The 12,318-nt window shown below is 41.2% G+C and overlaps 2 protein-coding genes and 6 non-coding genes across 10 annotated transcripts; 1 reads left to right on the top strand and 7 right to left on the bottom strand.

The window, feature by feature from the left end:
• Positions 1–915: 915 nt before the first annotated feature.
• rpl7a (ribosomal protein L7a) lies at positions 916–4,698 on the bottom strand. Its single transcript, XM_042709368.1, has 8 exons — positions 4,671–4,698; positions 3,540–3,660; positions 3,105–3,254; positions 2,428–2,568; positions 2,059–2,138; positions 1,621–1,751; positions 1,349–1,418; positions 916–1,062 (listed from the first exon to the last, which is right to left on the bottom strand). Exons 1-8 carry the CDS (start codon positions 4,671–4,673, stop codon positions 958–960), a joined length of 801 nt encoding a protein of 266 aa, XP_042565302.1. The 5' UTR covers positions 4,674–4,698; the 3' UTR covers positions 916–957.
• On the bottom strand, positions 1,193–1,265 carry LOC116223005. The gene has a single exon (XR_004164873.1). It is a non-coding gene; the product is annotated as a small nucleolar RNA SNORD36 (small nucleolar RNA).
• On the bottom strand, positions 1,920–1,994 carry LOC116223008. Its single transcript, XR_004164876.1, has one exon. It is a non-coding gene; the product is annotated as a small nucleolar RNA SNORD36 (small nucleolar RNA).
• LOC116223006 lies at positions 2,270–2,342 on the bottom strand. Its single transcript, XR_004164874.1, has one exon. It is a non-coding gene; the product is annotated as a small nucleolar RNA SNORD36 (small nucleolar RNA).
• On the bottom strand, positions 2,880–2,948 carry LOC116223019. Its single transcript, XR_004164886.1, has one exon. It is a non-coding gene; the product is annotated as a small nucleolar RNA SNORD24 (small nucleolar RNA).
• LOC116223020 lies at positions 3,355–3,423 on the bottom strand. The gene has a single exon (XR_004164887.1). It is a non-coding gene; the product is annotated as a small nucleolar RNA SNORD24 (small nucleolar RNA).
• LOC116223007 lies at positions 3,894–3,967 on the bottom strand. The gene has a single exon (XR_004164875.1). It is a non-coding gene; the product is annotated as a small nucleolar RNA SNORD36 (small nucleolar RNA).
• Positions 4,699–6,414: 1,716 nt separating the features above from the next.
• med22 (mediator complex subunit 22) lies at positions 6,415–12,300 on the top strand. 3 transcript variants are annotated; one of them, XM_012839871.2, is made up of 5 exons: positions 6,415–6,525; positions 6,929–7,085; positions 7,176–7,256; positions 7,375–7,583; positions 11,340–12,300. In XM_012839871.2, the coding sequence occupies exons 2-5, from the start codon at positions 6,963–6,965 to the stop codon at positions 11,524–11,526; spliced, it is 600 nt and encodes a 199-aa protein (XP_012695325.1). In that variant the 5' UTR covers positions 6,415–6,525; positions 6,929–6,962; the 3' UTR covers positions 11,527–12,300. The 3 variants fall into 3 exon arrangements, with proteins under 3 accessions (XP_012695325.1, XP_031433082.1, XP_031433081.1); XM_031577222.1 differs by lacking the exon at positions 11,340–12,300 and adding an exon at positions 10,957–11,130; XM_031577221.1 differs by having other exon boundaries at positions 6,420–6,525; positions 6,932–7,085.
• Positions 12,301–12,318: the final 18 nt, after the last annotated feature.

Raw genomic sequence — 12,318 nt, forward strand, 5'->3', positions numbered from 1 at the left:
CTTTATTGCCATCCTCACATAAGGAAATACGGCCAACAGACCAAGAGCAATATACAGGTGCATCTCAAGAAATTAGAATATCATGGAAAATGTATTTCAAGAGCCACCACGCACAGACATGTCCAGGATATGGGCTACAAGTGTCACATTCCAAGTGTCAAACCACTCGTGAACCAGACAACGTCAGAAGCGTCTTACCTGAGCGAAGGAGAAAAATAACTGGACAGGTGCTCAGTCTACCAGGAGATTTTAGAGCACTTCATGCTTCTTTCTGCTGACAAGCTTTATGGAAATACTGATTTCATTTTCCAGCAGGACTTGACACCTGCCCAGTGCCAAAACGACTGGTAACTGGTTTTCTGCCCATGGTAGTACTGTGCTTGATTGGCCAGCCAACTGGCCTGACCTATATTATCTTTGGGGTATTGTCAAGACCGAGGGAAATTAGATCCACCAAACCCAACAATACAGACGAGCTGAAGGCCACCATCAAAGCAACCTGGGCTTCCATTACACCTCAGCAGCGCCACAGGCTGATTAAAGCTCTTAGGACAACATTTCTGTATTGTAAATGTTTCATTAATATTTTGAGATACTGGATTTGTGATATCCATGAGATGTAAGATTGTAGAATACATAAGGAATGTCAATTAAATTACTTTCCCACAATATAATACATTTTTTTAGATGCCCCTGTGATGAAGGATTACCCAATTACATTTTTACCCCCCCGACAAAGCACACTTTATTTGGAGTGTTCACAGTTCAGAGGCACCTACTTTATGGCCACAAAACGGCCTCACCCATAACATAAGTACACGTCCACTATAGACACCTTTTCAGCGGTTGTGTTTGCATGCATTAGCCACTTCATTATTCATAACATTTGTTCAAATACGACAAGTCAGCCTCAGATTTTCTTTTGGGATTTTTAATTTTTCTATTAAACAAAAGGGCTCAGCCCAGCTTGGTGGCCAGTTCCTTGGCTTTAGCCTTCTCAAGCTTGGCAAAGCGTGCTGTGGACTTGGGACCCAAGATGTTGCCTCCCCAGTGACGGCGGATCTGCGGAACAATCACATACACATTTATTAATAATAATAATAATAATAATAACACACAATAGGTCAATTTTATTCTGAACTACCAATTTAAATTGTTCAAAAGCAAATGCCTAACTAGAGGGTTAAGTGGTTGTGCTCAGGGTTAAAAAGCTCGTTTGTTTCCACACAGGGGATTCAGTCGAAGAAATTCATACATCACTGCACAACCATAGCAACACAAGAAGTCTAGCCACGATGCTGTTAAGTGGACATGAATCCTCATCAATATTACAGTGCTGAGACCTCACCTCTTCATATCTGTCGTTGTAGTTGGTCTTGATGGCTTCCACCAGCTTCCCGAGGGCACCCTTGTCCTCTCTGGAACAGAAAAGGGAACCAATTTAGTACTTAGACTTTGAGGGCTCACTCATCCTTCAAACACATAAAGCCTTGTCCTCATGTTTATTTTGACACCACACAAGTGTAGGTCAATAATGAGTAGGTGTATTAATAGGTAGTAGGTGAATCTACTCAAAACTGGTCACGGCCCCATCCACCACATAATTTAAAAAACACTCACGGGTTGGTCGATGTGAAGGCGACAGAGGTGCAGGTTTTCCTGTGCACGAGTCTGCCCAGCCTGGCCTTGCCCTTCACGATGCAGTATGGCACACCCATCTTACGGCACAGAGCGGGAAGGAACACCACCAGCTGCAAAGAGGAGACCCCATTAACAAAACTCACCTCCATACAGCTACAGGATATTTATTGAAATATGGAAAAAAGATTATACCAATTACACGTTTACTAGGCGTGGCACAGACACACTTCAAAGTCAATCTCTGGCAATAGCCTAGCTGTATTTGTGTGGGACTGGTTGCTGCTCAGGGTTAAAAAGCTCGTTTGTGATCCACATAGAGGATTCAGTCGAAGAAATTCAATGCATCATAGCACACAACCGTCTCCTCTGCCCACATGCAGGCCACTTCAACCTGAGGTCATGATTACCAGTCCTTACCTCAATGGGGTCCACGTCATGGGCAATGATAACCAGCTGAGCCTTCTTGCTCTCCACCAGAGTGGTGACTGTGTTTACACCTGGAATAAGACAAGCCGTCAGCGACAGGTCCACACATCTTGCCCATTCCACACGGTAGTTAATGGGCCGCTCATACCAGAATACACAATAGATACAGCAAAGGATAAAAGTGCTAAAGGTTTCAAGTGGTTGTGCTCAGGGTTAAAAAGCTCGTTTGTTTCCACACAGGGGATTCAGTCGAAGAAATTCATACATCACTGCAAAACCACTTAATAAATAATCTCATCCACTGACAAATTACAACATCCACTGGAGCTTGGACCAGACCATCTCTAGCGGTGCCTTTACCTGCGCGGAGGACGGGAGGCCTCTTGGTGGGGGTATCGCCTTTGCCGGCAGCCTTCTGTTCAGCACGAGCGAGCAGCCTCTGCTTCTTCTCCTGCTTGGTCTCAGGCCTGTACTTGTGGGCCAGCTTGAAGAGCTGGGTGGCTGTTGAAAACCGTGAGCAAGAATAAATGTCAACGCCTTTTAAAACAGGGGCCATCGGTAATCACACTATTGTGAATATTTATTGCTCATAACGAACCGTATTTGGGCACGTCACTAGAGACTTTAATTTGTCTGCAAATGGCTGATATTGCCACCCACAGTGTACAATAGCTCAAGCTGTTGATCTGATCTTAACAAGCAGAGTATTCAGAGCAATCCATTCTAGCTGCAAACTCTAGAACCCAACAGTTGCCACTTCACATCCTCAAGGAAAAAGTACATACAACAGTTTAAGTCTAAGGGGAAATAAGTGCATCAGCGATCTTGGTGGAGTGTCGACATTGGTGTTACGATAGCAAAGTTTATTTACATCATCTGCACTTTGACCCCCATCTAAGGGAACAGGTGAAAACACCTTCTCAAACTCCATCTTTACATGTGCAAGCGCACACTAAATGTAAATACCTAGACCCAAAACAGTCACACCACCAAAAGTGATCGGTCTCAGAAGGTGCCGTCACAAAGCCACATCTTACCGGTCTGGCGGTCCAGAGCCTGGGTGAACTGGTTGATTGCAGGGGGAACCTTGAGCCTCTTGTAGAGGATGGAGCGCTGGCGCTGGAGACGCACGTAACGGGGCCATTTCACGAAGCGAGTGAGATCACGCTTGGGCTGGATGTCCTGACCTGGACAGCACAAATGGGGAGCAAGGATTTCTCAGATCAGTCTTTGTACACAGAAGTCCCCACAAGTACATACAACAGTTTAGTTCTAAGGGGAAATAAGTGCATCAGCGATCTTGGTGGAGTGTCGACATTGGTGTTACGATAGCAAAGTTTATTTACATCATCTGCACTTCAGTTAAAGAAATAAAGTGGTTTGACCACCATCTAAGGGAACACACATGATTAAGTAGCAGGCAGACATTACTTTTGGCCTTCACAAGCAGATGCTCCTTCTGGTGCACTTACCAATGCCAAAGTTCTTGGGTCTCTTCTCGAAAAGGGGGTTAACCACTTTCTTGACCTCATGCTTCTTGGCCACTGAAGGGGCTGGTGCCACCTTCTTCCCCTTTGCCTTCTTTCCCTTAGGCTGTCAGGATATAAAAAGATGAGAACCCATTAGCATCACCACATTCAAACAATGAGAACACTTGATCCCACAGACAATCGTCATGGAACAGCACTGCAAAAGCAAAATTGAGTGTAGACTTGAGTTGCCCAAGTAACTGCCTAAAAAGTAGGATTATGAAGTAACCCAGCCAGATACACAATTTATACAGCAAAGGACAGCACAAGGATGAGTGCTTAAGGTTTCAAGTGGTTGTTGCTCAGGGTTAAAAAGCTCGTTTGTTTCCACATAATGGATTCAGTCGAAGAAATTCGTAACATCACTGCACAACCACTTCAGAAATAATCTCTTCCACTGACAATAAATGGTCATGGAACAGCACAGCAAAAGCAAACGCAAAATTGAGTTCACACTCAGTAGGATTATGAAGCAACCCGGTCTGATAGTTTAAATATAAGGGTAAAAAAGGCTATACATTTTCTTGGTGAACAGGGATGAGTTGACAGTCCAATTTTTTGCTAAAAACATAAATACCACTCACTATCGAATTGTCAAATCCACAGAATCTAATGGTCACAGCAAGATGCGCTTGACGAACAGTATTAGCTTGCAAGCTAACGAACTACCACAACTCGAGGTTGAGGCCCACGGGCAGTAAGCTAGTTATAATACGGTTCTCTCCTCTGCCGTGGTACTAAACCAACAACTTAATTGACACAGGGAGGATAGCTTGCAAAATAATTTCACATTCTAGTCTTGGTTTACAAATTCCAACCAGCAAGTCTCTTAATTTCGTAAGCTTTTCGCTCACTCAACGTAGGACGGAAACCCTCTACTAGTCAGGCGAGAAACGGCTGAAATGTTTTCAGTATCTACATCAAATTCAACAAAATATCTACTTGAGCAGTATGTGCACATTGTATTTCAATTATTCCTTTGCTAAAAAATAAACTAATAAGCCAGAATTTAAGAGATGTTTAAAGATTTACAAACGGTGCTAATTCGCCATAGGAAAATGAATGTACACTCACCATGTTGGATCAGACAGAAAGGAGGAGCATTGGATTGTGGGTAATTTAAGTGCCGCGATGCTTTTTCTGACGTCGACTTTTTCTGACGTCGCTGAGAGAAATATCTTCCCGGAACGTAAAGTGTGGATACATTTTTAGACATTGAAAATAAATGCTCCTTCTCTAATAGGGATTCTGAATCTTTAACTCATCTGTTCTACCACTGCTCATGTTCACTTACCTTTTGGACTCAGATTGAAAGATATATATTGTGTAAAACTAAAATGAATTAATTAATGTATGATATTTTTTTAATGGAAGAAGTATTTAAGTCAAAATAGGATGTGATAGTCCATGAGTGTGAAAAGTCCATGCTTTTTTAAATGTTCTATCATGATAAATGATATCTTTGCAGATGTTGGTAGTTTATGGAAAAGAGCTAACTATGTGGTAAAGAAAGTTCAGGAAGCAATACATCATGTAGTAGACTGAGCAAGGAGATGGGGTTTTGGATTATGTTTTTTACAGGAAGAAAGATTAGGGAGAATGTTCAATGAACACTTTATGGGAAGACACTTACGTTTTTGGGGGGTATACTTTGATTCCAGATTAACATGGAGGAGACATATAATGAGAATACAATGCTTTAAATGATGCATTGTAGGAATAGAATGGGGAGCAGCCAGAATCACTATAGCAAATATATGTCTGCTTGATTAGATCAAGAATAAAATATGGTACAATAAGTATAGCATGTGGATCAGCTTCTAGAACAGTATTGTATGGATTAGATTTAATTCAAGCCAAGGCTCTTAGAATATGCACAGGGGTTCTGCGTTCTCCTCCAGTTTGTGCACTGAAGGTTGAAACTTGGGAAAGCCTGTGAGCCTGTGACATAAAGATCTTATAGCAAATTACTAGGTGAACCTGGAGGGACAAGGGGATAACTACCCAACAAAACAGGAACCTCAAAAAGGCTTGGAGAGAGATGTGGTGCACGTTTCAAGCTTTTGGTGGACTGGAGAATAAGTGCCAAAAGATATGGGGTTACATGATAAGGAGTTTGGCCCGGTAGAATTGTGGCCCTCAATTAGTTGAATTTAAGTTAGGAGGTGATAATTTTGATCTACTATATATTACGTAAAAAGAGAATGATACAAAGATCACATCATCATTTTTACTGATGGATCAAAGGATCCTGAAACAGGTGCTACAGGTGCAGCTATTGTAGGCCAGGGCTGGAATATGGAGATGTTGAAGAGAACCTCAAACGTCCTAAATGTATTTTCAGTAGAATTGTATGCTGTATTGACGACAGTACAATGGACAAAGCAGATCCAATTTCATAAGGTGTTGATGTGTATTGACCCAGTCACGGCTATTAAAAGTATAGAATAGTATCGAATCTTGGAGTCGACGAGATTTCATTGATGTGGGTTCCAGCTCACGTAGGTATTCCAACCAATAAAAAAGTGGACAAAACTCTAAGGAGTGTAAACAACCAGAAACGCTACAGGTTCTTATATCACGCAGGATATATACTGCAGAGAGAAAGGGGAGATATAGTATATAGAAATGAGGGAAATTGGCTTTACTGAAACATCAGTAAAAAATCATGTTGGAAATTGGGGGAAACGGTAAAGGAAAAGATGGCTTTTTAAATTTCTTTAAGACACCAGATAAATTAATATAATTTAAACATGATGGCATGATGGATTCCTCCAGAAGAGGGCAGCAATGCAACTATACGGAGACTTGCTGCTGGTAAACTACAAAGAAGAATAATTCTGACGTCATACACACGCGACAACTTGTTGTTTTGGCTAACATCATGAGCATGTAAACTTAGTTTATTCAGACACACTTGCGTGGAAAGGTGAGGCCTTGGCTAATACACTTGATTTGTGGTTTGCTTATTATAGTTACAATGCTCAAGTATTCAGTGGTTAAAACGGTAAAGAATAAATCTGTCAGTAGGACAATGCCTTCGTGCATTTGCATAAATTAACGTTAGGTTACGTTGGCTAGCTATTTGGTTTACTATCATGACTAGCCTGTAGCCAAGTTCATCCTAATGTCTCTGGTTTTTCCTTTACCTAACTTACGTTAACTAATCTAAATAAATAGGCGAGTTGATGAGCGTGTAAGCTAAACATTTTCTATTATCAGCTATTACACGCGCTAGCCCCAATACTGTCAGTTGAGGTTATTGTTAGTTAACGTACATTTATTTTGGATGTGTATTGATCATATTCTGTGTTTGCCCGAAACCGTAAAAGAAGAGTACAGTCCTTAGGTGGTCTGTGAAAAAGTATGGCTACCCAGAGGGTTATTTCGCAAAGCAAAGAAACGCTTCTACAGAACTACAACAAGAGGTTGAAAGATGACATCAGATCTATTCTGGATAATTTCACAGAAATAGTCAAGACTGCAAAGGTGAGATTTTTGGATTTTATGAAGACGGAATCTACATGTTGATGCAACGATTTTTCGTTCTTCATTTATTTACTATTGAATTCTCCATAGGTTGAGGATGAGACTCAGGTGTCCAGATCCACCCAAGGGGAGCAAGACCACTACGAGATGCAAGTCAGAGCTGCTAACATTGTAAGTATTTCATATTTCTTCACCTGGTTTAATATGCGTTGAAGTATAACTGTGATTTTGTGTAACTGTTCCTGTAATTCGTTCATAGTCAGCTTGTCCATGTGATTGTGTGTTATAGGTTCGTGCAGGTGAGTCTTTAATGAAACTTGTGTCGGACCTGAAGCAGTTCTTGATCCTGAATGATTTCCCATCTGTGAACGAGGCAATCAGCCTCCGGAACCAGCAGCTGCGCTCCCTCCAGGAAGAGTGTGACAAGAAGCTCATCTCCCTCCGTGATGAGATCGCCATAGATCTATACGAGCTCGAGGAAGAGTATTACTCCTCCAGGTACAAATAGGTCTCCCAACGTCCCATCCTCAACCCTGCATTCCCCCTGTCCTGCTCATCTTCACAAATATACACCTATGTGCCTTCAACCGATGCCTTAATCATATAGATAACCTGATTCATAGATATATAACCCGTGTTGAGTAGACAAGCACAAACCCGCACCAGAATCAAACTGTCAACCTCAGGCATGGGAGGCGGGCTAGCTAGCAAGGAGGGTCAGACCCTTGGGTGCCTAGGTCTGACAACCAAACACTTAATCACCAAGTGCCTTAATCATGATCACGTTTTGTTTTCTGTTTGGCCTTACTTGAAATACATAATTTCAGACCTGTAACTAATTTTAAACCTTGTGTATTATGGTATGCAGAACAGAGTTTTTTGGGGTTATGGGACACATTCCAGAAGGTTTTGTGAATAGAAGCAGAACTTTCTGTTCAGATATGAATGAGTTTCTGGAGCAAAATGTTAGCCATTTTTGTACATTAAGATTATTTACCAAGTTCTGGAACTGAAGTTAAACTGATGTTTGAAAGGGACTATTTATTACTCCTGCTGAAAATGTAGGATTATAGTATCTTTTACTAGGGCCTCTCAGATTGAAATGTACATACAGAAACCTAGTAAAGACATTCAATTATATTAGGCACTACAGTTGCAAACGAAGCAAAACTGTAAAAGCAATAATTAGTATAGGAAATCTTACCTGAGTGCCTTACAATATTATTTAATAGCACAAATCTCTAACTGGTGTTCAAAATATGAGAGGCAAAGTAAACAATAGAAGTTTTTAATCAAATAAATCTATGGGCTCTAATCTTTAAAAGGCAATGAGATGTGTGCTACGTGTGTGACGTAATGATGGCACATCATCGGAGTGGAGTATAATTGTTATTTGCATGTATAAACTCAGAACGCTACAGTAGTGGGAAGGCTTTGTGGGACAGGTGAAACGCATATTCATATGTGTATTTTGAGCCAATCACATCAACAGGAATTCTGCTGAGATGACCGGCCGCTTGCCATCATTTGTTTGGTTCAAGTTCAACAGATATCATTGCATTTTATGAAAATATTTAAACTGGTAAATTATCACTGTGAAATTATTAAATATGTTGTGTTGAATTGATAAAAGACCAGCACAGTTCAAACCACCAAAGTGTAATCATTGCCATGGTCTTCAGAATATTTAACATATGGGCCTAATAAACACACATGCAAGCTGCATACGATATTAGAGAAATTATTTATATAGAATATAGTGGAAAGGTAAGCAAATAGGTTAGTAGGGATGGGTAGCCTAATTTCTTTTTTTAACAATTATGCTGTGGAGAAAAGAATGCGCTGTATATGCGCTTATCAGTTGATAAACCAAAAACATCAAGCATTTTCTCGCAAAATTGACAGTTTAATGACAAAACAGTCCTAGCCACACTCAACGAGAGAAAAGTATTGATCACATAACAACACTTCTTTAAATCATAATAATGTAATCATTTTCAGGAACTGGCCAAGTCATCCATGAAACACAGGTAATATTTAATATCCAGAGCGAAGAGAATAACCCCAAATGGTGAATAAACCAAGCAAATATTCAAATAATATTAGGAAACGTTGGAAACTATCAGATGACTTGTTTCGGAGTCTATCTTGATTAATTCCCTTTTTGCACTTTCAAATACATCGCAAACCAGGTGAGCAGCAAGCAGGACAGAGAGAGGAGGTGTGTGAAGGTGAAAAGTGGATGACCGCAAAGGAAATATATAGTCTGCCTTGGCTCATCTCTGTGTAATAATTAGGTTGCATTCTAAAATAAAGTTTTATGCAAAACATAAAGGCTAATAAGATAGATTTGACGACTTACGTGCTTTCTATGTTTCTGGCCTTCTAAATCATGTAGAGATTGAATGATTATTACTGTAGGCTACCTATATGACAATGGCGGTCCTTGCACGACACAATCACTATTACAATGACTCTTTAACGACTATTACATAATATGGCTTTATGTGGTTGGGGCCTCTAATTCAAGCAACATTACTGAACTCGGACAGACCCGCTGTGAAATGTCAACTTATGTGTTAGTGTTGGCAACAAAACATGTTTAATGAAAATAAAACAAATATTTAATGGAATTATTCCATTTGTAGACAGAGAAATTGTGCTCTTCTCAATTTAGGACTATAGTATCGCTATACTGATAGACGTTAGGCTATATTAGAACGGTAAATGGGAGAACAACGCATTAATCAGTAGTCTAAACTGAGTGAGTACTATGCTGTAAAATACAAAAATATGACTACTTTATGTGTCCTAATAATCAAAATAGCTTTACGTGTTTCCCTTTATCACCCGTGGTGCTTGTCTAGCGAAAGGGCCTTGTGTGTTAAATCATTGAAGACCACTTGAGAAATGTTTGAGCTGTTGCACAAGTTTACTTTGTCCCCACAATAGTCATGTTACTGAAGTATTAAGATCATGTCCTCTGTACTCCTAATGGCATTTTATCATCATGTTTTGTCCTTTTTAATTTGTTTAGTTTTTTGTCTTATTGAGTTGTATATCACTTTGTTATTGTGCATTAGCAGCAGGTATGTGCTAAGATTTTTAAAGAGAAGTGTAAGAAAAGACTCTTCACCCATAGCAGCAGATCTGTCATGTTAATTTGCAGCTGAAATACCAAAAGAAAGTGCAGGCTGTTTTCTTTGTCTGTAGTCCAGAGTTATTACATATATGTTCAAAAAGCTGTCTCATCAGCATATAGACCCTGTCTGGGTTTCTTAACAGAAATAAAAGCGAGACTAACTGGCCCAGTTTTAGTGTCAATTTCTTTATTGGTTTTGAAAGAAACAGAAACTTTCTTTCCTGAAGCATTACTGAGCTTCAAACTGCCTTGCCTGCGCTTCTCTGTGCCTGCTCCTGAAATTAAGACCTAAATGTACTGCACACCTCTTATGCACAGCAAAATACACACAGGACAGTTTAAAGCAGTGGAGGTTAACCAGCTTTTTGGAGAAAATTTAGGACCAGAGACGCTGCTTAGAGCTTAATCTGCTTTCCCTTTCTTTCAGTTCTGTCTTTTCCAACCTTGTCTCTTGGCCTGATGCTGTGTGTGTGTGTGTGTGTGTGTGTGTGTGTGTGTGTGTGTGTGTGTGTGTGTGCGCGCGCCACACATTGATTGATTCATTGATTTTATGAATATGTAGTGGTGGTGGAACAGTGATGACACCAATTATATGTATGTGTGCCAGTGTGAAGCAAGACAATTGTGTGTGTGTGTGTGTGTGTGTGTGTTCCAACGGCACGTGAAGCTGCCACCGTGCGACTGGGCCAGATGAGTGTGTAATGTGCATGTGTTTCAGCCTCGGTGAAGCTGTGGACAGTGGGACGGGGTAGAGCTGCCATTGTGTGTGTGTGTGTGTGTGTGTGTGTGTGTGTGTGCGCGGCCAGATGAGTGTATAATGTGCATGTGTTTCTGCCTCGGTGAAGCTGTGGACAGTGGGACGGGGTAGAGCTGCCATTGTGTGTGTGTGTGGCCAGATGTGTGTGTGTGTGTGTGTGTGTGGTGTGTAATGTGCATGTGTTTCAGCCTCGGTGACGCTGTGGACAGTGGGACGGGGTAGAGCTGCCATTGTGTGTGTGTGTGTGTGTGTGTGTGTGTGTGTGTGTGTGTGTGTGTGTGTGTGTGTGTGTGTGTGCGTGTGTGTGCGCGGCCAGATGAGTGTATAATGTGCATGTGTTTCTGCCTCGGTGAAGCTGTGGACAGTGGGACGGGGTAGAGCTGCCATTGTGCCAGGCGTTTCGCAGGAGGGATAGCTGGGGATTTCCGGACACTTCCTCTGAGCCCGGCCACAGCAGCACGGAAGAATCGGAACGGCCCCCCGCCCCGGAAGTAATCCCGCGCCACCTCAACGGCCATGGAACCAGCGCCGGGGACCAGTGAGTCATCGATGGACCAAACAGATCAAGCTACCAGCTAACCAGGACTCGCAACAGCTGGATTTGGGTTCCCAGTAGTGTACTGCACATCAAAACCCTCCAACCACTCGCTAGCACTCATGAATTGCAGCCTTTCAATGGCCTCTCTATACTTAAGAGTTGGAACATATTCTCCTAAACTGGACAGGGGTTGCAGTCCCAGACCTTATAAATATTCCTTTATTGTTGTCCCATTTCAGAGCTGATCTTGTATTTCACATTAGGGGTTTTTGCCTTTTAGGAAGCCTACCCTCGTGTAGAATGTCTCCACACACATGGGCGTTAGACAGTGGGACTCAAGCTGTTTTGTCTACGCTCCAACTCTGGTCTGACCTTCTGGTCGATCCTGGACAGTTAATAGTGCAATTAGTATCCTTTGTAAAAGAATTCATGCAGTGTACCCATTTGTTGGTTGTTTACATGATAATTCATGCTGTTCATTACTTTTTTTTTTATCCATTCCATTGATTTCAGGTAGAAAATCTACTGTAGGACAGACTGAAGTGATGTCTTTGTAGGAAATGTAACGGGGACAATATTTCAGTCCTTCAGAATGAACCTTGTATCATTATCACCTAGGTTTATGTACATACTACTGTTTTTGTTTTTGAGTAAATAGATTCTGTCATTAAGAGTTGTCATGGCTGAACTTTGAATATACAACAGTGTATGCATTAGCTCTGACTTCAAAACGAAGTGCACCTTTTTCATATTCAATTAAAACTATTTGGTTCCTGAACTTCTGTTAACATCAATC

The sequence above is a fragment of the Clupea harengus genome, chromosome 12 (genome assembly GCF_900700415.2).
Source record: "Clupea harengus chromosome 12, Ch_v2.0.2, whole genome shotgun sequence".
NCBI lineage: Eukaryota > Metazoa > Chordata > Actinopteri > Clupeiformes > Clupeidae > Clupea > Clupea harengus.